Here is a 26,471-nt window from a genome sequence, read left to right as displayed (position 1 = left end):
GCAATATAAAAAAAAACGAATGCCTCTCAGGAGTGAAAGGGCATCACAAATAATTTGGGGACATTCATAATGGACATGGTGACAGTGGCTTTGTGAACTTCATTAGCAACACATTTATATAATTATTCGAGATAGATTGAATTTCGGAGCAAATCATTCAACTGCTGTATCTGAATTTTCATGTTAAACGTCATAATCAGATTTCTAGACTCCAATAACAAATAGATTTACATGGATTTATGATTATGTAGTAAATGCAGGGCAGAATACACTCTGCAGTGAGACATTTTGAGTGCCAATTTCTTGAGTGTCTAGCAGACAGTGAATCAGCTACATTCAGTTATCAGCTGCCTCTGTGTTAATCACAGCGTTAGATAAGGCCTGCCAACAGAGGCACAGTGGAATATAAATAAACCATCTGAACTGGGACGAGATGGACCAGCTCTTATCTCTGGGAGCATGGAGGGACATGGGAGGATGAGGGGAAGCAAAAGAGTGATGACTGGTACACTGGAAAACTAGGAAAATGTCAAAGTGGAGGAAAGAGGAAAGGTGGGGCTGGTGCAAAAAAAAAGTTAAATGACTGGGAGGAAACAGACGATGAAGGAAGAGAAATAAAGGTGACTGAATGTAAGGTGATGGACTGACAGATGCAGAAGGAAGAACAAGCTAACAAACGGGTGTTAGGAAATGTTAAATTAGTAAGAGTAGGGTGTCTAGAGAGAGAGATAAGGATCTCTAATCAGGATGGTCTGTTACATCAAGATGATGAAATATTAAAATGCAATTGTGTCATGATTATGAAATACTTCTTTTGTGACCTCAGGAAACAAATAAGACTGTTTGGTCAAGGCCACAAAGTAACGTTTCCATGAAAAAAACTTACATTTAAAAAGCCCTCTCTGGTATGTGTGACAGAAATGTGACTGTGATCTGTGGTGCATTAGTTCTGAAAGACAACATCACTAACAGATGAGGCATATGCAGCACATACTGTGCTTTTCCTGTTTCAAAATATCACATTAGTCACACAACCATGCAGTGATGGAAAAAATAAATGATTGTAAATCTGATATGAAAGCAGATATACCACCATTTTTATTTTTTTGTAATTTTTGTTCAAACAGAAAAAATGACCATATCCTTTGTTTCATTATCAAACCATTTCTTTAACATATCAACTGGGAGCAACCACAATCTTTGAACTCACCATGGCGGGTGGTGTGGTTCCTGCTGGACCTGTCTGTCTGGCCTGGCCCATAGGTCCACCTGCTGGTCCCATCTGCCCTTGCTTGGCTTGGCCCTGCCCCATGCCCATGCCCATACCTTGTCCCTGGGCTGCAGGCTGCTGCTGAGGGCCAGTGACCGCTGTTGCACCGGGCTGTCCCGGCCTGGCCGCTGATGTCTGGGCTTGTTGTTGAAGCTGGGTCCTCTGTCCTGGAGCCCCATCTGTCTGGGGGCCTGGACCACTCTGTCGACCTGTTCCCGTAGACCCACCGGCAGGGCCCTGAGCACGGGCAGAGCTACTGCCAGATCTGGAGGAGCCTGGATGGAAGAAGGATGGGTGGGATTGTTTTCACTCATTGTTTCAAAAATGTCTCATCTTAACAGAAGAACTAGAAAAAGAAAGCACAAAAATTCAGTCTTTTACAGCAGATACTATCGAATATCAGCAGCACTGTGAATCGTGCAGAATATTACTTGGTGTCAAAATGCAGGGAATGATTGACAGCCCATAGCAATCATGTGTGCCAAAAGGATTCAGTCAATAAATCTGTGATCTTTGTATCATCTGTTACTTGTTTCATATGAACAAACCAACTTTGACTGACGAGCTCCAGAAAATGAGGTCCAATTTATCCAGTCAGATTACTTCACGCGTCTCTCTCGGAGAGTCTAATCTGCTGATTAAGGAACTGCAGTATTTATTTTCCAATCTGGTGTTCTTATTATTATGATGACATTACAGTTTTTATTACATTGTACACAATAGCAATTGACAGGTGAAGCAGGAATGAAAGAGAGGATGGCTTGCGACACATTTTGTGAGCAAAGATCAAACCAGCGATTTAATGAGTATACTGCTAAACACACAGCCATTGCACTGCCCGGGGAGAAAACATTTCCTTCAAAAACTTTTGCTTGATGTAGTTAATTAAAAACTGTTGATCCTTGAGGGGACAGTTGATTGTAAAAGAGCATCAAACTCAGTCTGAACAACAGGGGATATTAAATGTTTGTGCCTCAGACCTAAATAAGATATTCACAGGGATCTTATCCAAGGATCTCATCTTATTATTGCTCCAGTAATAATCTGAGTGCATACCATAGTTTAGGAAACTGAGTTAAGGTCTGCGGGATAAAAAATGTATAAAATTGTTACTTCATTCATTCAATATGGTTCACAGTCGTATTTACCCAGGATGACTGGTCAGGCACAAGTCCTGGGAGATGTCACACTCAAAACGAATTCAATAGGCAAAAAATTCTGGCATGCTGGTTTTTTCACCAGGGTGTTGTTGAGCGTTCCAGATGCTGCATGACAGGTTGTTTAGCATGTAACACTACATGAGTACACAGTTCATGATCAGCCATGACGCTGGTGATTAGTTGGCCAAACAACAAAATCGTCTCAACATCGGGCTAGATTTGTCCGGGCATTAGTTCACTGATGAGTAACATTAGATTTTGAAAACAGGGCTGTGTTCTGGGGCCTCTGCATTTCTCTCATTACATTTTACCTCTTGGCCAAACGATATGCTTTCATGGACTTAATTTTCACTACTACACTGATGTTATTCAGCTGTACGTGCCTGTAAAAGTGGACAATCATTCACAAATTCTAAAATGAATATTAAATTAGCTCTGCTCTTAAATGTAAATTGATATGACTGTCATTAGCTCTACTCGTCTTAGACACCAGTTTGATCAAATAACAATTACTCTGTCAAAGTCAAAGTTTGACCACCAAGATTCTCTGTGTTACATTTGACCCGACCCTCTCTTTTGATCAGCACATAAAAGAAATCACCAATCATCATTTTTTTCTCCTACACAGCATAACTCAATTAGATCCTTTCTGCCCTTGGCTGATGCATAGACCTAATTCATGTCTGTTTCATCCAAATGTCAGACCTGCCATGTACCAGTATTAAAAGTCTTAAAATGTTCAGAATACTGCAACTACAATTTTAACAAGAAAGGTTGACCACATGACACCAATTTTAGCTTTCTTTCATTGGCTCTCTATCCGTGTCAGATCAGACTCTAGGGTGCTTCTGAAGAAATTGCATTGTAAATAGTCTTTCCCCTTCATACCTGTCTAAACTCCTTAAACCTTGTATTCCTCCTGTGCTCTCTGCCCTCAGTATACAGAGCTCCTGTCTGTCCCCAGAGGTAAAAAGAAGTGAGCTGGTTAAAGGCCTTTTCCTATCGTGCCCCCTTCCTCTGGAATAACCTCTCTGTTGACATTATTCTGACTCTGCTGAGACCTTTAAATCCGAACTTAAAACTCATCTTTAAGCCTTAACTTAACTTGCTTATTCTTTGATTTGTTCAGGCCTTGTAGCCCTTCCATTATCCTTTCAGCAGGTCAGTCTCGATCTAAATTATTTTATTGAGACTAGTATTTATAGTCTGTGTTTGTCCTGCCAATGACAAAACTTTCTGAAAACCTCTGCATCTCTGTAACCCTCTGTTTGTTGTCCCACAAGCACTAGAGCCCAAGCTTTGCTCTCTCCTTCTCTCTCCCTTGTGTGCATGTTGTCATTGTCTCGCTCTCCTTCTGTGTGTTAGTTTCCATTCTCCATCTGTGGACGGTGTACTTGAGCTTTGCATCTTGAGTACTCTGTCCTCTTTCCAGGTTTCCATGGTGTAGAGGAAGTACTGCGGCTCAGCTCTGTTTTGATGTCCTCCCAGATCCATATTCTTTATATATGTTTACAGCCTGTCATTATGACACTCCAATTGGCCATACTGTAGTTTTACTACTGCATGTTTGCCTGTCCTGAAAGACGAATCCCTCCTTTTTTTATTTACTCCTCCTGAGGTTAATAAAATATAACTGACTTGACAACATGAATATGAATCAAAAATTCTAAATGTAACACAGTAACGTTTACCCAGAGCACATTTTCACTGTCCCACTTTTCACTTTTATCTGAATCAATTCTTGAAAAAATAATTTTACTTTTATTTTACTTGAGTAAAATAACTAAGGCAAAGGGATACTAATGTAGGTTAATGTCTACACTGAAAGTGGAAATGTAAGGCTGTTACAGTTGACAGTTGATATAAAGCTCTTCTGTGTCAGGTGTAAAGGTGCCCTGTATGTACCTGGTGGTTGGCCCTGCATGTCCACTGCCTGCTGGGTCTTGCTGCGTGAGGAGCGGTGTGGATCCCCCTGTCTGGAGGAACGCTGGCTGTGGTGGTGCCCAGATGGATCCCGGGAGTAGTCTGAAGAGTGGTACCCTCCAGATCTTGAGTCGCCACGCCTTCCTGAAGATGAGGATCGTCCTGAAGGGTCATGGCGCATTGATGGGTCTTTGGGGTGCCCCTTAGATGACCTTGAGGACCTTGGCTCATCCGAATGACGTGACGAGGACGAATGTCGGCCGGAGCTGCCATGGTGCCGGTGGTCACGGGATGAAGAGTGTCTCCCTCCGTGGCCGTACTCATCCTGGGGCCACAGGTCCTCCTCAGGAGGCTCATCGTAATCATGGTAGGTGTGTTTGACATTGTGCCGACTCCTCCCTGATGAGTGGCTGCTGCCGTAGTGTCGAGAACTGGAGCGTGGCTTCTCAAACCAGTCAGTTTCTTCTTGGCCCAGATGGTAGGCTTTGGAAACCGAGAGCAGATCACAGTCAATCTCCATGTCGTTTGGAGACAGCGGCATGCAGGCTGAGAAGGAAGGAGGCAGGAAGAAGAAGACCAACCGCATGCAAAAGAAAAAAATAGAAGGGAGAAGACAGAAAAAAGGCAGAAAATAAAAATAAAAGTTTTACATCCATGCAGAATACACTTCACATTGCATTCACACATTACAAGACAATATAAACAGGATAAAACACTGCAGACACTGCAAACTGTCTGCTTTGGCAGCTGTTTTTGTGCTCAAATGTTTCACCTTCAAATTTAAAGCCAATGACATGGAAGAAAATTTATGCTACACAAATATAATTGAAACAACTGCCTTGGAAAAAGCATCTGAATGTCCTTTGTTTTATAGAGACAGTAATACTGGCCCTTTTTTTTAAAGATATGGTTTAAATAAAGAAGAGACTGTGAGGGACTGTTTTGCAGTGTAGACAAAGAATTCATAAATCAAAGCACAAATCGTCAATGCCAAATACATAATCAAAGATAAATCCTTGTAAAGAAAAACACTGTTTCTGTGTCGTGCAAAGAAGACCTTTCAAGTGAATCAGAGTGTAGTGAACGAAGAAAACGACCACGCCGAAGAACCATGCGAGTATTGGACAGACAGACGACTGGACGAACAGGCGGAAGGACGGACAGGCAGGCAGACAGACAGACAGCAGTCCACTGATAAGAGAGCTCCAAGTGACTCTCAGGAAGAAGAAAACACTAGCATGCAACGGCTATCTCTGTCTTTCTTTCTTTTCTTTGCTAAGCCTAGCCTCTGGGTGGGTGGGGGACGTTTAGATAAACGGTGGGGGCAGTATTAGGTAGTGAGACTGTGTGGGCATTCAGCTCCCACAATTACCTTCGCTGTCTGACACAGCGCAATGATAATCGTCTATAATGTATGTATCATCCGATTTGTAGACATGTGTCCGGGGAAGGTCCCGTATGTGGTCTTGTACATCTGGTAGCGAGTGGCTGGAACCATACTGGCCATAATAGTAATGATATCTATTGCTGCGACTGTCGTATGGATCGGGACCTAAGCTTGATGATCGTCCAGAACCCATGAACCTCCCCAGGGGACTGAGCGGGCTCTCCTCTTCAGAGTACTGCCGGGTTGGGTGGCGCCCCCGGGTGTAGCCAGATCGGTAGGAGCGGTCATCCCTCTCATAGGATCGGCTGCGATACCCAGGGTAGTCCCTGGCTGAGATCTTGTCCATGCCGTAGCCAGTGGAACGGGAGCGGCCAGTGGAGGTGTAATAAATCCGATCATCCTCCTCCACTGCTGAACCGTAGTATCGACTACTGTGAGTGGTAGTGCCAGTGCTGGCATCGTAAGCACTCCTCTTAAAGCCGTAATCCTCGATCAGCTGGCGCCCTCGAATGTGAGAGGAGGGGTATGCCCCACCTGTTGCTGAGGAATAGGAGGCCAGGTCTGCCTCCACATCCCGAGCCTCCTCAATGGGGGAAAACTTGGAGATTTTTTGCTCCATACTCCCCAGTTTCCTGTGCTTGCTGCGTTTGGAGGACATGACAGCAGGAGCCAGAAGGCTTCTGGAGGATGATGAAGGTTTCTGTACCCCGGAGCGGATGCTGCCATGTTTGTAGTCGTAGTCATAGTAATAGGGGGATCCCCCACCCATGCTAGCGCTCACGCTGCTGCTGCTGCCCCCTAGAGGTCCGTGCCTGTAGCTGCTCTTACCCCTGCCGTGGTGGTCGTACAGCTCTTCCTGCATCGCTGCTTCCTCTTCAGGTGCCCTGCCGTACGAGGAGCTGCCAGTTCCCCCACGCGTCGTGCTGCCAATGGTGCTGTGGCCGTGGATGTCGCCCGGATAACGCCCACTGCCGCCATGATGCATCATGTCCCCTGTCGTCGTGCCCAGCCCGTCTTTTGCCGTCAGCTCGCTTACATCGTCAATCATCATGTAGTTTCTAGGGATGTTTTGTTCTAAACCAGGAGCCCCATACATCCCATCTGCAGTGCTGTAGGTGGAGGGACTGTCTACAGAGTGCCCATAGGCATTGGAAACTGTAGAAGTGTACTGTCCATAAGAGCTGGCTGTGGTGGTGGTGTAGCCATAAGTATTAGCTGTTGTTGTAGTGTACTGGCCATATGAACTAGCTGAGGTTGAAGTATACTGGCCATAAGTGCTGGGTGGCATGGCAGAGTACCCACCGTAGCTGCTGGACACTGGTGCTGAGCCATAGGGCCCATAGGAGCTGGCCATGGTTGTCGACCCAGTGTACTGGCCATAAGAGGGGGCTGCACTTGAATAGGTAGCATCCTGGGCTGTGGTTGTGACCACCACTGTGGGGTTGCTAATTGTCTCATAGTTGGTGGGCATCTTGTGCTCCAGATCGGCTAGAGAAGTCTGCCTTGGTCTTCCTGGGTGGACTGTCAGGATATCAGCTTGGGGCTGCCCAGGGTATGGGGTGGTCTGGCTGGGGTAGGAGGACACAGCGCTGGGATAGGGTGAGCTGTGGGTGGGGTATGGGGGCTGACCGGGAGGTGCAGGCCCAAAACCTGTATGCCCTGGCTGAGGCTGAGGCTGAGGTGCAGCTGGTAACCCCATGTCTGTCTGGGGGTATGGGGGCTGAGTTTGGGGGTAGGAGTGGGAAGGATAGGAGGTTTGGGACTGGTAAGAAGGTCCAGGAGGGGGGACATGGCTCTGGAGGGGTGTGGGTTGCGGCAGTGCCTGGGACTGAGACACTGTTGGATAGGGAGGCTGGTTGAATGTCGAAGACTGGTATGGCAGACTTGATTGCTGGGTTGGTGCTGCTGGTTGGCTCTGGGGGTACTGACATGAGAGGAAGGACGAAGTAGGTGGGTACTGGGCTGCTGTATTGAGATCGCTGGTAAACTGGCTGAGAGGGGCAGTGCTTGGCCTTGTTGACAGTAGCCCATTGGTCTCATGTGATGCAGCTGCAGCTGCTAAACGTAGGTTATTCAACTCACTATCAGACATATAGTCCCTAGTGTCCCCCATACACCTCAGGTAGGCAATATCCCTCCTCTCCCTCTCCTTGACCAGTGTCTCTTTCCTTTGATGGATTCCCAGCTCTAAGTATCTCAGTTTGGCATCAATCTCTTTCTCTTCCTCCTCCAGTTCAGCTTGCTGCTTTCTCAGCTTGGTTGATTCTTGTTCCACAGCCTTCAACTCGTGGGTGAGGTCTTTGAGGAGGCTGGCTTTGGCAGCCAGACCAGACCTGGAGCTGGGCTTGAGGCTGGGCACGGAAGGCAGGTAGACCTGTTGGAGGGCAGGTGTCATCATGGGCAGGTGAGCTGAAGCAGTAGTCTCGTCCGGAGGAGGGCTGGGCAGGGTTCGCTTGACCTTACGAAGCAGTGAGCTCTGCTGTAGGGCTGCCAGCTGGAGAGAGAGAGAGAGGAAGGGAGGGATGGAAGAGCAGAACAATATGGGGAGACAAAGACGCATGGAAAGACAGGGAATGGAGAGGTAAATCAGAAGAATGTTGGAGTGAGGAGAGTGATCAATGGGATATGACAATGAGCAAGTTAAATGGAGAGGGATGGGAGATGGTTAACCGGATGTGAATGTGATGGACAGGAACATGAGAGGGAACAAGACAGAGGAGGCAGATGAATATGGAAAGAGACAGGATTCAAGAGTGTGAAGGATGAAGACAGAAAAAGTAAAGAAGAATGGGGAAGACAGAGAAGGAAGACAGAGAAAGTAGTGTAGAGAGGAATGATGATGGGGTGAGGGAAGAGGGAACAGGTGAGAAAATAAAATGAGAAAAGTGGAAAGGGGGAGAAAAGAAAGGAGTGGTGGTAGAGGGCGATTCATAGAGAGGGGAAGTGGGGGGAGAAAGTTGAAGGAGGTGGGAGGACATACAGAGTGCACAAGAGATGAATAGAGCAGGAGGAAGAGGAGGGAGGAAAACTCAAAAAGAGAAAAGGGTCAAAGAACAGAAGAAACAAGGGAGGACACAACGACAGGGATATACAAGGGAGACAAAGGAGACACATGTAGACACAAAGACAAGGACAACAGGAAACAAGAGTGGAGCTTGTGTTAGAGGACATATAAAAACATTCCAGTTAGTGGCAAAGGTGGTGCAGCGCTCTGTTAACCAATCAATCATCAAAGAAATATTGTCTTGGAAACAGACAGATGCAAGGGAATGATTAGACCAATCATTTTTTAAGACTATGTTTACTGCAGTGTCTCGTTGTGTCTCGGTCTGATTATGATTTTAGCTGTCTATTTTAACACAATATGGAACTAATAAAATACTGAATATGAGTGGGCTGACTATTCTTCAAGCAATTGTATCTTGCTCAGATGAGTCAGTGTTTTCTAGTGGCTAATCAGTATCATGAATGACATGGCGTTTAAATATGTGTAAAAACTGTGTCTTTGCTTCCCCTACCAAACATGTTGACTGCATTTTTGAATTTGTAAATAGATCACACTGTGTATCGTGTAAAAAAAAAAATCCCTGTAGGGAGTTAATCATATAATCTGAGCATGTGGGCAGTGAACATACTCTCAATGCCTCAAAACATGAAGAGAAAATACTGCACAGTGCAAAAAATCTATACATAACAAACAGGTTGTTCATCACAACATTTACATAATAACTACTGTGACTCAATATCGATGGGGAAGATGGACTGTTCTAAAGACGTAAATTAAAAAGTCCCTTTAATCATTTCACAGGCACGCCTGCTTTGTTTCGGTTATCTTGCAGAGTGCTGCAGACACTTGGCATTGTGAATGGCAGTGATGTGACAATGCAACAGCCAGGGACGTGGAGGTGGATTACTCCTGAATAATTGGAGGGCACTTTAATCAGGTGACTCAAATCGAATGCGTGTTACATCTTATATCAGCACTGGAGGCTTACATACGCTTTCACTCAGCAGTTAGCAAACACAGAGTCTTTGAAAAATCTGATTAATTGTGAAAGTGTCTTTTGCGGCGCTAACATTGGATGCAGTCAGGGCCCACCTGCTCTCGAACAATCTGCCTGAGGAAGTCGTGCTGGCTGAGTATCTTCTTTGAAATCTTAAAACACACACTTTCATCAGACATTTGACCCAAATTTCTGAAAACTTGATTTAACTTGAATGTCTCTTGAATTTTAGTTTATTACTTTTATATTACTGGAATTTTTTTTCCCATTGACTACATTTTATATTTTATTTTATTCATAATTTGTTGACTTTATTTTTCTGCCTTTTGTGAAGCTCTTTGTAACTTCGGTTTTGAAAAGTCCTCTAAAAACCAAGATTATTGTTATGTATTCATTTCTCTAGATATTGACATGATCTTTATTAATTGGCCTTTCAATCCAAAATATGTTCATTATGAGAGCAGTTTGCCACCTGCCATGTAATAAGGGCAAACCAGACATGCTTTATTTTGTTATTGCCAGGGCATTGTAAGTATGATGACATTCAACTTCTGAATAATTCACAGAATTATGATGGTTTTGTCCCTTGTGCCACACTACATAGTAAGAATTTATAAATGCCCAAATCACAGTTAAACAAATATAATTAATAAAGTAAGCTACCTTGTTTAGTAATCAAACTGATTTACTCCTTCAGCAGAGGTTTCTATAATAAAGGCCCACAATACCTCATGAAACACTTTGCATTTCACTTTCATGATAGAAAATAACTTTTGTTTCTCCCAAAGGACATAGAAAACAAAACAATAGTAACACCTGAAAAATCCACAACAAAGGGAATTAGTCATCATAGCATTTACATGAAACTTTCATAGCACTCGAAATAAAAACAGGGGCAAAGTGTTTCAGTCAAAGTTAGCCAATCCAGTTTTAATGCCTTTGGCAGGCTTTGACGCCACTGAACAACATAAAAGTGAGTCAAACTATTGACTAGTGCAGACACTAATGGTGAGAGATTTTGCTGGGGCTCTGTTTGAGGTTTTAAAATGTTATATAAGAAACTTTCTTATTCTGTTGATGATCTTTCTATGTTGATTTATCAAATGTATGTTGTTGATGTTGATCATATTTTGTCACATGGGTTACTACAGGAAGCCCTGTCAGTGAGTTACCTCTCTGGGGATGTGGCATTAGCCAGGATACAGTATGGACATACTGCCAAAATGAGCTCAATATCAGTGGTGATCAGTGGCAAAATTGAACTGCTAAATTCTCTATATTTCTATATTTACATTTCTTCCAGTGTGTGTTAATGCGTGTGTCAGCATGGTTTGAGTCACTTTACCTGGCTCTGGAGTGCTTGTTGCTGATAGAGGGACAGTCTGGCCTTGGTGTGTTCGTCCGTGGTGGGGCTGAGGGGCTTGGGGTCTGACATAGACCTCTGGGTGCTCTTGATGGGCCTGGGCACAGAGGGGTGTCGCTGGGGGGACTCAGCTGTGTAGGACTTCTGCTGAGGTGTTACATGGGCCTTGTTTAGCCTCTCACTGGAAAGAGAAGTCTCCAGCAGGCGGTGAGGGGACACTGGGGAGACAGGAGAGTAGAGGACTTGTGGGGATTTGGGGGCTGTCTGCTGCTGCCGGATGATGCTGGAAATGGACTCGTTGTGCAGGTGGTTGTGAGGCTGGTAGTTGATGTCGAGTGGGTCGGGGCGTCGTCGCTCAAACTTGGCTGCATTTGCTGCAATATGCTGCTGCTGGCGCTGCTGGGTCAGAAGGTCAACAGAGCCGGATTGTTGTGTTCCGGTGCTGGTAGAGGAAGAATATGGACTGACCGTGGTTGGTACACTGAGCTGGGGAGCTACAACACCCTGTGACTGGGCTTCCGGGTCAGTCTGGCATGCGAGAGACTGTCCTTTTTTGGTCCGCTCAGGTCCAGAGATGTAGTGCACAATCTCTACTTTATTTGGGTCTGGTACAGTTACATGGATTGCTGGGGAGACTCTTCCTAGATGCTCCACCTCTGTCTGGCAAGACATTTCCCTGATGGTCTGGATGGCGATACTGGAGGATACCATCTTCGAAGTGTCGGTTTTGGTGTCTGTGGCTGCGGTGGTTGTGGCGGCAGTGCTGCTGCCCGTGGCACTGGACTCAGAGTGCCGGGAGAAACGGGAACGTCTTCGGCGGACTGGCTGCTCTATCTCAGCCTTGTCCTCGTCATCATCTGTCTGGACAGAGCAGTCAACACTGCGACCACGTCTTCTGGTGCGATGACGCATCATGTACCTGATGATGAAGAGAAGAAGAGGAAAAGAAACCACAATGATGTGTAAACATTTTGATTTTTTTTTTAGTGTGTACAAATGAAATGTTTTTTTGGTACCTGCCAGTACCAATAAGAACAACATTAATTAAGACTGTTAACTGAGAATGCGATTTTTTATTTTATCAATTTTTTTTGTGTGTTTTTAGTGTTTTTTAGAGTTATGGTATAACCCCATATATATGTGCATATATATACACGAGAACATAAAATAGAATTTGCAAGCTCTGTAATACAGTGCTAATACCATCTGACAAGTCTGAGGCTGAACATTTATGAATACTGAATATAGTGTCACCTTTTTTGTTACACAATGATTTCACTCTCAGAAATGTGACATCTTTATTCTCTGTGAAATATTTATGAATTATTCATAAAGCCTGCATCTACGTCTCTGCTTGTGTCTTGTTTTTAATTGCAGAAAGATGTGAGGTAAATCAGAAGGCTATCAAAGGAATCCTTGTCTAATAAACACACACACACACACACACACACACACACACACACACACACACACACACACACACACACACACACAAAACACACACACCTATGTATCTGTCCACTCACCCACTCCACCCACTGACAGACGCACGCACGCACGCACGCACGCACGCACGCACGCACGCACACATTTCTACCTCTCCTCCCCGTCTTCATCATCTGTCTGCACGCAGCTGTCCACGATCCTGCGGGGGGAGCTATAAAACACCACACCATCACTGTCCAAGCTGTCTCTGCTCAGCCTGGTCATTGAACTGTGTTTCCTCATGTTGGTCCTGGTCTCCATGTGCTCCTCCTGGGTCCTCAGACACATCTCTGATGAAGAGTTGGGGAGGGAACGGGAGCCCATCTGAGAGTCAATGTAGGGGTACAAGGGCTGTCCGTTCACATCCATCTGAAGGAAAGAGGTTATTATTTTAAGGTTGTTTGTTGATAGTTTTACCCCCTCACCCACCCTTGATTCAGCTGAGACTGAAAAGGCTTTGCTGTTACACCTCACATCACAATCACAGAGATCCACTAAAGAACTGGCTGAGTACAGACATATATGCAAACATTCTGATTATTATTGAAGTTTGAAGAGTCAACTCAGTTAACAGTTAAATTGATGATTTTTAGAAAACAAATCATAAACCCCATGCACACTTCACATGTCATGCACAATTGATTTTTACAGATGTGAAATTGTCTTTGTTCAGTGTCACTTATAAGCCATCTGCCCGTGTTCCTTACTCCCCTCACCTGCACGCTCTGAGCCACTGTTTTCTGTCTCCTCTGCTCTACTAGCTGCTGCTGGAGCTGCTGCTGTAAAGACTGGATCTGGTCTAGCTGGGACTTCTGCTGAGCCAGCTGCTCCCTCTGGAGAACAAGTTGTTTCTCGCGTTCGTGTTGCTGTTGCTGTAGAACCTTAAAAAATGTTGGTGGATAGAGGAACAGAACACAGACAGAAGCACATGTCGGCAAAAACAAAGAGAGAGGACAAGAAAGACAAATGTGGAGAAGCATGACACAACAGAGAGGTGTGAAAGGACGGGTTGAGACAAGTCAAAATGATCAAACAAGACAAATAAAAGATGGAAAAAAGACGATGAAAAAAGAGAGGAGGAAGGGGGAGAGAGATAGAGAGAGAGAGTGTAAAGACAAGAGGACAAGCTTGTTGAATTTTGGCACATCTGGTTGAATAAAAGATGATCAGATTTCAAAAATGCAAACCAAATCACAAGACTCCTGAAACTGAATGTGACATGGAGTTATTCTTGTGCTGATGGATTAGTTTTGAAAATGATTCCAAGTGAGTCAAACTTCTACACATTGCTAAAAACCAACAATGGAAGCGCAACATAAATGAAGTGCAGCATGTCTTGGTAATTGCTGTTGCCAGTCATAAAATGCTTATAAGAAAATATTTAATGCATTTTCTTTGTTGCATAAATGGCAGGCCAGTGCAAAATAAGAAGTTAGTGTTTTTGCTTATACAGTAGGTTATGAGATGCAGACTAAACATTCCATCTCTAGTTCATTCTCATTAAGGAAGGCTTCCACACCTGTTTAACAGAGTTAACTTGAAAGATTTTCAACTGCTTGTTCTATCAAAAAAGAAGAAAATTGTCATATTAGCCATTGTGTTAACTGCTCAAACATCATCACAACGCTATGACTATTGAGTGTCAAATGATTGTAACATAATGGGATCCCTTTTTTTCATAGAAATCAGACCAACAAATAGAATATGAAACCACTTTACAACAAAATCCCAGCACCATCAGTTTCTATCTCATGTACACACTACAAGCATGTTCATGCCCACTTCATATATAGGAAATGTCCAGGAAAGTGAACAACATGCAGACTTTAGAACTGTATTTTTGTAAGGCAGGCTGGATGCAAACATTTGTTTGAATAAAAAAAAAAGCCATCAATCTTTACATGATGTAACACTTATCAATGGCAGAATTTTATGAGCATCTTCTGAATGAAGGTTTGGAAGTCTCTCTGGCCAACAATCTTCAATAAAACTCACAGTTTGTTACATGTATTTTTTTAAAGAGTTGATAGGAGACATGCATTGAAAGGCATGCATATACTGTAGACTATATATAGAATTTGTGTTTTTTGGACTATTTCTGGGAATGATGTACTTCATCTTGCAGAGCAGGTCCATTTACTGGTTGCACATCAATGATGTGACATTGAAATAATAAAAGAAGTTCAAATAATATAAAAGGATAATAATTCAGATACACTACAAGTATCACCACCACAAACACACTCACAAAAAACAAAACAATATCCAAAGTAAATCCAACAACGACAAAACATCAAGACGCCAACTATCAAACTCTGCATTCCACCTCCTGTTTCTCCCTCTACCTGTTCCTTGATGTTCTGCAGCTCCTGTAACTCTCTCTGCACCAGTATCTGCTCCTTCTCCCTGTGCAGCTTCAGCTCCATCCTTTCCCTCTCCAGCTCCTCCTGCAGGCGCAGCTGCCGGAGTTTCTCCAGCTCCACACGCTCCCTCTCCATCTGCAGGAGTTGCTCCTGCTGCCGATGCAACCTCTCTGCCTCGGTTTCACCCTCCTTGTGTATGGCACCTGGTGGAGGGAAGGGAGGAAGACCGCCTGGAATGGATAAGCCACTGGTGGGGGCAGAGGGGCCCCCTGGAGGTTGGGTGTGGGTATGTGAAGGAGCTGAAGGTGGGTAGGCATGGGCTGCTGGAGGAGGTTGTTGTGGCTGCTGAGCAGTTGTCACCTGTTGCTGTTGTTGTTGACTGTTCAGGTGTGCCTGGGACAGGTTTATTGGCTGCTGCTGTGGCTCCACTGGTATGACAACTGTTCCTTGTACTGAGGTGGCCTCTGCTGATGAGGTCATTGTGGCACCTTTACCGAGGTAAACAGGTTCATCCTGGACACTAGAGCTAGTAGTTGTCATAGAAACAGACACTGAGGCACCTACTGGTGCTGAAGTTGTTGCAGCACCAGCAGTAGTGGCAGTGGTTGATGTTGTTTGCAGAAGACCTGGTGCTGGGTAACGGACTGGAGTTTGTCCAGATAGGGGCATTCTGGGGCTCATTGGTAGTCTGCTAAGACTGGATAGGGGGACCGGTGTCATGTTGGCAGAGGGATATGGCCTGTACACCCCCCTCAGTAGTGGGCGAAGAACAGAGGCAGGCTGGGTTGTGATGGGAAGTGTAGAAGCAATTGGGGTCTGAATGGTAGAGTAGATCATCCCATCAGAGGACCTAATAGCAGCAGGGTACATGGCTCTCAGACTGGCCTGCCTGGCATTGATAAGGTTGGTTAACGCTTGACTGTGAGAAATTGTCTTCCCATCTAGTCCAAAGAGTAGGTTTTGTCTCATGCCAAGACCTGCTGCAAGTCTAGAGGCTGCAGGCCCAGTTCCTCTGCCCAAACTACCAAACTGCATCAAATCTGGGTTGCTTCCATATCGATCAATGGAATTAAGTGCTGCACACATTCGGCTGATCTCCCTAGCAGTTGTAGCACTGTACTGAGCCAAGTTAGCTTCTTGGAAGTTAGCAATGTCACGTGCAGAGTAACCATAGTCTGAACTGATGTTAGATAAGGAATTAAATCTCCTTATAGGCAGTGTTTGGGCTGCGATGTCTCCTCCATGCCTTAAATCTGTATAGGAACCATACTGCATTCCTATATATCCTCCATAGCCCTGTTTCATAGCAGTTAGATCTATGGCAAGTTCTCCTGATGCTTGGATGTGTGGTTCTATTTTAGAATGGTAGGACTGTAGCCCAGCTTCAGCTAGGTTTGTATCAGACATTGAAGGCTGGAGCCTACCAGGGAAAGGTAATGTGTAGGCCTTACGTGCATCCATTGGATACTCATGGTAACTTCTAGGTCTTTCTTGGTCAGACTCGTAAGTGAGGGGTGGAGCAGATGGAGGCCTTATGCCCTCTTTCTCAGAACCACCAACACAACTTCCACCAAATGGAAGTCGGTAAACAACATCACAGCAAGCTGGTTGGTTGTCAGGTTTAATTTGGCCTCCTGTCAGATCCATAGCATCCTGCCCCTCTTCTACCTTCACCAGCTGAGTCACTGCCCTGGCCTGTTCTGGCCCTCCATCCATCTGTACTACCATGCTATGTGGTGGTTTACCTCCTGAAATCAAACCAGGAGGACTGGGCTTCCCTTTCAGCTCAATGGGACCAGTGCCATAAATCTCAGGGTTAATAACTGGTGATACTGCGCTGACCACCGCTGAGGCAGTGCTAGTCTGGCTGACTAGCAAGTCTTTTTTCAGCAACGGTGAGATCTGGCCAGTAAGGTTGTACCTGGCCAAAGCAGACGCCTGTTGCTGTTGGTGCTGCATTTGATGGTGGTGCTGCAACTGCTGTTCAAGGAGCTCTTGTTGCTTCTGCAGCTTCTCTTGTTGTTTTTGTAGCTCTCTCTGTTGGACACTGAGGTCTTCCAGTTTTGCATCAATTTTTGGTATTGATGGGTCAGTTGGAGGTGAAATAGGTGGTTTGTTCTGGGAAAGACATACAGCCGAACCCATGCCCTGACCCAGATCCACTCGGTTTTGATGGGGATCACCATAGACTGTTGGCTGTTTGGGCTGGGTCATGAACATAGAAGCAGCCACAGTGACACTCACAGTGGTTGGTGTGGTGGTCTCCTGGGTGTTAAGGTTCATAATTAGTGGCTGTACAATTGTTGAATGTCTGCTACCCTCTGACCCACCATGGTATTTCCTGCTTTCCGTGGCCAAGGAGGTGAGATCCATTCCCTGGTCAGTCATGATAATAGGAGCTGGTTTGCTGACTGTTCTGAGGTCCACAACACTTCCACCATGGATCATATGGCCCTGTTCTACCCTAGATGTGCCTGGAACTGTAGATATACGGCAGAGTGAGATGTTATCCATTGACATTGACCCTCTGGTGTAAGTGCTGGCTGTGGTGACCATACTTGTTCCCACATTTACCTTCTCCACTCTTTGTGTTCTGTAAAAGCTGTGTGTAGGAGACTGTTGGTATGGTGGTGTGTCAGGAGGGCTGCCACATGGGGAGTAAGTATCAAATGTTGATTGCCGGCTAAATCGGGTAGGTGAGGACAGGGGAGAAGTAGCAGTGTTGACTGTCATTGGCCTAGCTGGGCTTGGTGGTGGCGAGTATGGGGCATCCTGGGAAGACTGCTGTCGATACAGCCGTGGGGACACCGATCGATGTGATGTTTGGGTTCCCTGAGCCATGACAGGAGATGAAGGCCCAGAGCCAGCTGACTCCATGCGTAATGCTGAGCTGAAAGTCTGTGTCGAGAACTCAGCTGTACCCCTTCTGGAAGGTGAACGGGTGGGACTCTGTGGTGGTGGAGATGGAGAAAGAGGAGGACTAGTACTCCTGTAATATGTAGTATACTTGGGAGAGCGTGGCTCAATAATTCTCTCAGTAGAAGACGTTGAACTGTCTCGCACTTGGACACCCCTGGTGTCTCCTACCCTTCTGGTGATAACTTCTCTTTGACTGTAGGCCTGTGTAATCTCTGCAATCTTGCTGCATACACTTGAGACTGTGGCTGAGGACGTGGCAGGACTTCCCGTGTGTCTGCCATATATACCAGACTGAGTAGACGTCATAGTGTGGCTTGAACTAGTCTGAGAAATAGTCACTGCATCTCTGGCATAAACACCATAAGCTGCAATAGTTGTGGCAGACACTGTCGGAGTTATTCCATTCTTTCCTGCTTGGCTTTTGATCCTGTCTTTGTGTCCATCCTTTGCAGAGAAGTGCTGTGTTACTCGGACATCAGGAATCCGCCCTCCAGTCTCAGCAAAGGAGACAGGAGCTGAGATCTGGGTGGGACTGGTCCCTGGAGTTAGGAGAGCGTTGCTTTGCTCCAGTAGCTTAGCAAAAGCTGAGCCTGTGTCAAGGAGCTGTTTGTCTGGGTAGGAGCTCTCAATCTCAATCTCTACTTGCTCATCACTGGCCTGCTGCATCTTGGTGATGTTCTGAGATGTTTGTCGGATCTCCTCATAAATATCTGTTTCTGTCTCTACTGCCTCATTGTCATATCCTGTTTGGTCTTGTTCATATTCATAATCATCATCATAACCTTGTCCATTAACATCCTCCTCATAGTACTGCCCATGTCTTCCATGTTGCTGCTGTTGTTGCTGTTGCTTCTGTTGTTTTTGAAGCATCTCTGCCTTCCTCATCATCTCCTCATAAACTTCCTCAGCACTCTTTAGTGGTTTGGAAGTTGAAGATGGTGCTGTGGTGGTTGTTGTACTTGATGATTTCTCTACTGGTGAGTAGAGAGACATAAAGGTAGGTAGGTTGTACTCACTACCTGACTTGTAAAGTTTGGACTCATATCCCTCAGCCTCTGAGTCCAGACTCTGAGGGGAATATTCAGAGGCAGAAGAGCGATGGAGCTCTTCCATTTCTGCAGCTTGTCTCAGCTCTTCTGTTGGAGAAGCATCTTCAATAGGCGAGAGATTGCTAGGTGGTGTCTTGGACCTCTCTCTGCGCCTCTGAGCCCTGAGCTCCTCCTTATCCCTCTTGGTCTTTCGTGCTGTGCTCCTTATTCTCTGTTGTTCCACCTCCCTCATCTTCTCCTGCTCTCTCAGAAGTTCCTCTTCCTCCCTCAGCTCATCCTCTTCTGAAGAGTCTTCAATGGTGGGAAGGAGAGGGCCGTGGGAACGGTGGCGGGCTTTCCTCTGCTGCTTAGCCTCTTCCAGCCTTTGCCTCCTGCTGGGGCTACTGTCACTGTCCTCCTCCATTGATGAGATGGATGTAGGAGACTGGCCTGAGCCATATGAGGATGAAGTGGCTGGCAGAGTGGAGGAGTAGTCACCCCGAGAACGCTCCTCAGGAGATCCTGTCAGGCTCTCCATCTCTAGCTCTGGTTCCCGATCGAGACTCAAGTCATTTTCAGAGGACAGTTCCATGTCTCGACTGTAACTATTGGTGTTATTGAGTTCAATGGTTTTGAAGCGCCTCAGGCCTCCTTGTGACGCCATCACATCTTCTTCACCCTCCTCCACTGAGCCTTTATAAACATCGGTAGAGCTCTTAGTTTCCTCCTCAAAACTGCTAGAGTGGTGCTGAAGACGTCTCTTCTCTTTCCCTGAGTCAGATATGATGTGCTTATGGTGGCTTTTCTTGGGTTTCTGGTAGCCATATCCTTCATCTTCCTCATCTTCTTCTTCCTCCATCTCATCCTCCTCCTCCTCCTCCTCCTCCTCCTCCTCCTCCTCATTTTCTTCATCAGCACTCATCTCCATTATTTGCCTCCTCATAAATTCCTCATCTGTCATCTCTGTGGGCTCGGCATCTTTTTCCTTCTTTTTCTTTTCCTTCTTCTCCTCCTTCCCTTCCTTCCGTTTACTCTCCCAGTCTCCTCCATCCTCTTCTTCCTCCAAAATATCCTCTAGTTCCTCATCAGAGTCATATGCATCTGGTGGGATTGACAGGGAGCGTGGGCGTTGCTTTCCTCTGTCATCCAAGTCTCTGTCTCTGTGCTTCCTCCCCCTTCTGTCCGCCTTCTCTTCAGAAAGACTCTTCTCCAGCAAAGGCCTCATGGAGCTTTCTAACTTGGTAATTTCAGATGGGCTTGGTGGGGAACCCCGTCCACTGATACCCCTCTCACTCAGCTTCATCTCCTCTTCCTGGATTAGACCTGTGATTTCACTATGGGAGCTGGAGATGCCATCAGAGGAGTAGCCGGTGTCACTTAGGCTCTGAGGGCTGCGTGACAAATCATGGGTGCTGTTGTTTTTTGTGTCCTATAGAGAAGAAGAAAAATTAAAAATGTGTTAAATTTGGTGAAGCTAGCTTATAGTGCAAGTTATAATTGTGTTAAAATGTGTTGATGCTGAGCACAGCAGTATGCATACAATTTAAGACCACATCAAATCTAGGATTTTTAACCTAAAAATAATTATTTCTGTCTAATTTTTATATTCATCTATGAACAAATGTAAGTATAATAAAGTATAAAAATAGTCAAAGATTTAAGCGCTAAATCTTATCATCACCTGTCCAATACAGGAGCTTAATGTATTGAAAAAAAAAGTCCAATAAAAAAATAGTTGCAAGGTGTTTAATTAAAGCTTTAAATAAGAAGAGAGTAGGTCCAAGCATATCATTGGGCTACATTTGGATCTTACCATTTCAAGAAAAGATAAAGAAACCCTGAAAGCTTTCTTGAACTGCATCTAAAAATATCTTAAGAAATACAGACTATGGTGAATTTTATCAAAGCACATTCAAATAGCATTTCAAGAGGTTAATGTGCTTTGATTTTAATAGTTTTTTAATGGCATACAATTAATAATAAAAAGGGCATATACATATTTCATCATTAGGTTTGAAAGTTTGGAGGTCTATAAAAACACTTCTTCCAACATTGTGATTAAATTATCTTCACATTACACTAGGTATGTGGGCCAAAATTTAATGCTTACAATTTATCTCAGAAAAAAGTTGCTTCATTACACAAAGGACAAAGCAAAAGTGATTAGAGTAAACACTGAACATGTAAGAGAATACTCTCATTATGCAATTACATGATGGATGTAGAACTATACAGGAAACACTGCACACTTACATGTAGTTAATGTACAAAATGCAGAGATTCACCCTTCCTATTTCCAAAACTGAGCGATATTACATATCATATCCACTAACAGCTATGTCTGCCCTTTGAACAAATCCTAAATGAACACTTTTGAAATTAAATTACAGTGTGGTAACAATTCAAATATGTAATGAAGATACAGTATTTAAGAATAGAACTTGATCACAATAAGTGCTAATTCTATTAAATCTCAAATGATATAACTGACAGCATTAAGAGAAATAATTATACAATCGTCATAAAGTCACTTGTAGTTGTAGTTGGTTTGTGAATGATTTTTTGAGCCATTGATAGAAAGAGGTTTGTCAAACTGTACTTTTTAGGAGTGAGAAAATGTTAATTTTCAAAGCAGAATTAACCTCATTGTGAAATAAAATGTACACAAAAGTCATTCATCAATGGCTCTGTCTCAGATGTCTGTTAACAACATGCCAAATCATAATCTCAAAAGGACTGACCTGGAAAATGAAAGGCAGATGAAGGAAAGAATACAAAATAGATACAAATTATGGAAATCTTTTCTAGAAAACCTCTTTTGGTGCCTACAATACTTCAGAGGGGACTTCACTCTGCACTTTAAAATTCCTCTCCAAATGAGGAAGATCTGCTCTGCCTTTGAAAAGGCACAAAGCAGCCAGTCCTCATGAAAATTTCAGCAGGAGCGATGGCTGCCACTGAGTAAGAAAAGGCATTATTTCACTCCCTGCGTGTTTCTCTCTCCCTCTCTCCCCCTCCCCAGTGAAGTCTATGAGTGCCTTGCTGTCACTTGCAGCCTCAGCATTCTGTGAGGAGGCAATCAATGACATGCAACAGCCATGGATGGCCAACACTAAAGGCGAAAGTAATTGGTTCAACTTACAATCAATTTTAAATAACCAGGCCTTGTCGAAAAGCGTCTTGCCACAATTTTTGTGATGGAACTATGGGAATACCTGGTGTTTCACATCCAAAGTAATTATCATTCATCATTTTGGCTTTCTAGTGTGATAAAGGAAAAATTGGACCAGGCAGTGATCACTGTGTGCAAGAGGGCAAAAAAAATAAAAAAGGAAGCCAGGACTTGAAGACTCAGAGACATAATGGCAAAACACGGACAGGGCAAATACATCTGGAAAGGCTTTCCTAAATTTTGCTATGTTATTAAACTCATAACCATTACTCTCCATTGTAAATAAATGAAAGCTCCCAGTGCCACTGTTTACCTTGAGGCATCTCACTTGTCACTGTAATTATGAATTTGTTCTTTTGAAAAACAGAGAAAAGCAAATGAAAAAGTATGTCAAAATAAAACAAATAAACAAAGGCATGCAGACAAGAGCACATTGTGTGTTGTTTCAACTTCAGCAGGGACAACTTTAAAGTATTTTATGGATCACTGACCGGTTACAAAACTAGTTTACTTTTAATAATATGCAGGCAGCAGCTGGGAAACATGCAGGACAGTATTTAAATATTCATAAGAAAATAATGGGAGATTTGTGTCCAAAGTGTACACTTAAAAAAAAAAAGATCTCTTTGCCAGGAGAGTCTTTTATGAAAGTTTGGTGGGGTGTTGCATTACTCACTGTGCTGTGAGAAGCAGAAAGAGGCCACATTAACGCAATCTCACAGATCTGTCATCACAAATACGTAATATAGGCCACATACACAGTAGCATGAAAGGCCTGATGCTGCTTTCAGTCATTTACTTACATCTGGAGTCTAAACACAACATTGAAAACCTTGAAGGAGACGTTGGAGGGAATCTAATGCGGCAACAGGCAGCTGGTCGATGGCAGGGTCCGCTCCGGTGTAAAAAAAATGACATCCACTTCTCAGGTGTCAGATGACACAAACTTGCCAGGTCACATGGTTCATGTATCACATGCATCACTTCATCTAAAGCCTAGGTCAGATTCCGCAAGGGTCAGCAACGTGAAGTTGTTTAATGGGTTGTTTAATGTCAGATCTCTGCAAAATAACTTGTTTTTCTGCCATGATTGTGTATTACCAAATCATTTCTGTATGCTTACTAAGACTTAGTTAAGTCAAGTTGACTCAAGCCCTCTCAGTTTTAATTATTCCCATGCTTTCAGGTCAAGGAGGTGGACTTCTTCAGCCCCTCTGATTCCTCTTTCACTATGGATTTTGCTGACATTGTGAAATTTATATTCTTGCTCAGTCAGTTGAGGGTGTACCTATATGTTTCTGACCACAGAGCTATTAAGATTCACCCTCTACCTCCTGCTTGTTTCTTCTTGTGTCAACTCTGCTGACAGCTTTCATGAGGCCTTCATCACTGCATGGACACATAGCAATAACCAAAAACCAGATATGTCTCCAGATGATTGACTAAATACCTTCAGCAATACATGTAAAGTACTTTATGTGATCCCATAGCAGCTACAAAATCAGGTGAGACAAACCAACTCACAGCACATCTTGGTTAATTAACAACACTAGAGAAATAAAGAGAAAGTTGGTCTGTGTGTACATGCTGTCAATGGGGCAGTTCAGTACCACTCTTACACAGCTGACATGCAAATTTATGTCCAGCAAAGATGGCAGTTTTCATCAGTTATTATCTTGTCTGTCAGAAAAGAAGTGCATAATGTTCAGAAACTTTCTCCAGCTAAATGAAAACAAATCAGAAATGAGTTTTGCTTCACAAAGGTCTATCCCTATTTCACAAGAACATGTTGGCTCCCTATCTAAGAACATCCAAAAAAATTATCTCACACCTTCACATGTACAAAACGCAGCTGCTCGGCTTTTAACAAATACTAGAAAGTAAGATTATATCGGCTTGTTTTTGCTTCTTGTCACTGGTTACCAGTAATAGTTTTAGAACTGATTTTAAGATTTTACTGATTGCCTTTAAAGCACCCTCAGTTAAAGTGGTGAATGACTGCTCCCCTCTGAGCCACAGTGCAGTCGGCAGGGCTCTGCTGGCTGTTCCTAAATCCCCGCTCAAAGACTAAAGGTGACCTGGCTTTTGCAGACAAGGCCCCTCAGCTCTAAATCTCCCTGCCTGAAGATCTGAGGCTGTATAATCAGTAACGTCTATGAAATCACTCCTCAAATTGATCTTTTTAAAACAGCTTTTTATTAATGCTGGCATATTATTTGTCTTACTATTATTGTTATTATCTTATGTTATGGATTCATTTTTGTATTACTTTATTTGTCTGATATTATTTGCCTCCTGAAATGTTTTGATCCTGAACAATGTAAAGCATTTTGTGACTTTGTTTTGAAAAGTTCTGCATGAATAAAGTTTATTACTACTATCATTATTATTATACTAGCTATACAGCTACTTAGCTACATTCATGAAAACTAGCAAAAGAAATATGGCAGCAAGCATGGATGAGATTGGTGCAGCTGAACAAGTTGTTGTAAGTCAACTTGCATGAGTAACAACTCTTAGATAAACATACAGTATGTGTGATCAATGTGAAAACAATGAAGTGAAACAAGGTGGCAGTCCACTCGGATTGTAAAGCTAACGCAGGCATTGTTTCAGTGACTCTCTCGGAGAAGCTAAAACATTCTAACTTTTCACATTCTCCTGCTGTACTGGATGGTAAAATCTGATCACTTTTTAACCTTATCAGAGATAAAATAACAATGTTTTGTTTTCATGAAACAACTATGACTTCCTTGAGGCTTTGACAGGGTCCAAATAGCTAATAATTATCATATATGTTTTTACTGAATGATAACAAAACAATTTTCTTTGCAAAGAACTTAAATTTGACAATCCAGTGTACTTTTTTTTTTTCTAGAGCCTGTTGAGCCGGGAAAGCTAGTGGAAGAGCTGGGAAGGGGAAGTGGGACTCTTTGACGTCACATCAGATCTTGCCTTTGACCGGCCGCCTGCACAACATCTGCTCAGACTGTTGTTCGGGTTTTACGGTGAGATAGGTAAAAATATCTTAGGCCGTTTGTTCAGTAAGTGCACATTTAATCATCAGAACAGATGTGCGGTGCAGTCCCAAAGGACCACATGCTGCACTCACTCCAATAACTGTTTGTGTCAGAATTTGCTAGCTTCACTTTGTGATTTCTCCCTGTCGTGTAGTTTTCACATGAGTGTGATCTGTGTCACAGCCCTGCTATCATTTTACTCTTTCTAATCTCTCCTCTGCAGGGGCTGGGAGGTGTTTGGAAGTCCAGCATGGGCGAAATCCTGTAGGCTACACGTATCAGGTGCTGAACAAGAGCAGGTGTTTCCAATAAACTCATTAAGCTTGATGGAAAACTATGAATGTGAAGCAGGGCCACGCTGAAATAGCCATGCACACTCACAGAAATTACCCTGCATCCATACTCTAAGGTCACACAGCAAAAGCCATTTTTGGTACATAGACCTGTATGTTAGTCTATGGTTTCCACAGGACATTCACTGAAATCAGCCTCATTTTTTTTTTTTTTTGGTGCAGTATTAATTTGTGTCTTGTTTTGTCCTTTCCCATAGCTTAACATACAGAGTAGCACACTGGACTACAGCAATGTTACGAAAAGAAATGTGACTTACATCATAGTGCCTGGACTTCTTAATATCCTTGATGGGTGTGATCTGCTCTCCTTTCTTCTGGGAGGATTTGATGTCTTTGGCAGTTTGGTTCTCAGCCTCAAGCTCGGTCTTGGGCTTCTCCTCTGTGGGTTTTGGCTCCTTCTGGATCTCTGTGGTTGGTACTGGTGTCGTCTTTGTGTCGGTCGGCTGTTTGGCAGCAGTGGGGGCGAATGGTCCGGTTCCTGCGTGCGGTTTCTGCGTCTGGGACTGGACTGGCCTGGGACCCTGCTGACTGGTGGGTTTGTGGAGAGGGCTTTGCTGACTGGTTGGCGCCTGGTGACGGGGCGAGCCCATTGGCTGGTGCTTGGGAGAGGGATGGGGAACAGGAAGCGGAGTATCATCGAGACCACCTCCGGACATCAGCCGCTGGGTCTGGCAGTTGAGACATAGCCATTCTTTTTTCTGAAACACACGGAGGACCAAAGACAGTTAATAACGACCAGCCTGTTTAATGTAGTAGTACAGATTTTTTTTGTTATAATGTTATTGCTATAATATGGTATATATATATATACATAATATTTGAAGACACACTCCTTGATTTTATTATAGCTCACTGTTAATGCTTTAGAGAGGCTGTTTTAAATGTCAGACCATCAAGACTAACCTGGGAGGAAAGGCATGACTGGACACTAACACAAAACCAGAGTGAGTATGTTTCAGTACAACACAATTTAAACACATAATGATGTGATTTTTTGAATGAAATGTTGCTGCTATGAATACCA

The 26,471-nt window shown here is 43.9% G+C and overlaps 1 protein-coding gene across 4 annotated transcripts in view; it reads right to left on the bottom strand.

Moving 5' to 3' along the window:
- The window catches only part of bsna (bassoon presynaptic cytomatrix protein a), a 155,517-nt gene that overhangs the window by 14,586 nt on the left and 114,460 nt on the right, over positions 1–26,471 (bottom strand). For 2 of the 4 annotated variants that reach the window (XM_070968426.1, XM_070968427.1), the window contains exons 4-12: positions 25,705–26,145; positions 14,938–20,331; positions 14,112–14,153; positions 13,309–13,473; positions 12,705–12,961; positions 11,090–12,026; positions 5,726–8,234; positions 4,336–4,836; positions 1,211–1,545 (exon numbers count right to left, since the gene is read on the bottom strand). In XM_070968426.1, coding sequence (XP_070824527.1) covers positions 1,211–1,545; positions 4,336–4,836; positions 5,726–8,234; positions 11,090–12,026; positions 12,705–12,961; positions 13,309–13,473; positions 14,112–14,153; positions 14,938–20,331; positions 25,705–26,145 — 10,581 coding nt within the window. The remainder of the gene's footprint in view (positions 1–1,210; positions 1,546–4,335; positions 4,837–5,725; positions 8,235–11,089; positions 12,027–12,704; positions 12,962–13,308; positions 13,474–14,111; positions 14,154–14,937; positions 20,332–25,704; positions 26,146–26,471) is intronic. The other 2 variants (XM_070968430.1, XM_070968428.1) reach the window with 2 other exon arrangements.

Source organism: Chaetodon trifascialis, chromosome 8 (genome assembly GCF_039877785.1).
Source record: "Chaetodon trifascialis isolate fChaTrf1 chromosome 8, fChaTrf1.hap1, whole genome shotgun sequence".
Classification (NCBI taxonomy): Eukaryota; Metazoa; Chordata; class Actinopteri; order Chaetodontiformes; family Chaetodontidae; genus Chaetodon; species Chaetodon trifascialis.
This window is presented reverse-complemented; position numbering and strand designations above follow the sequence as displayed.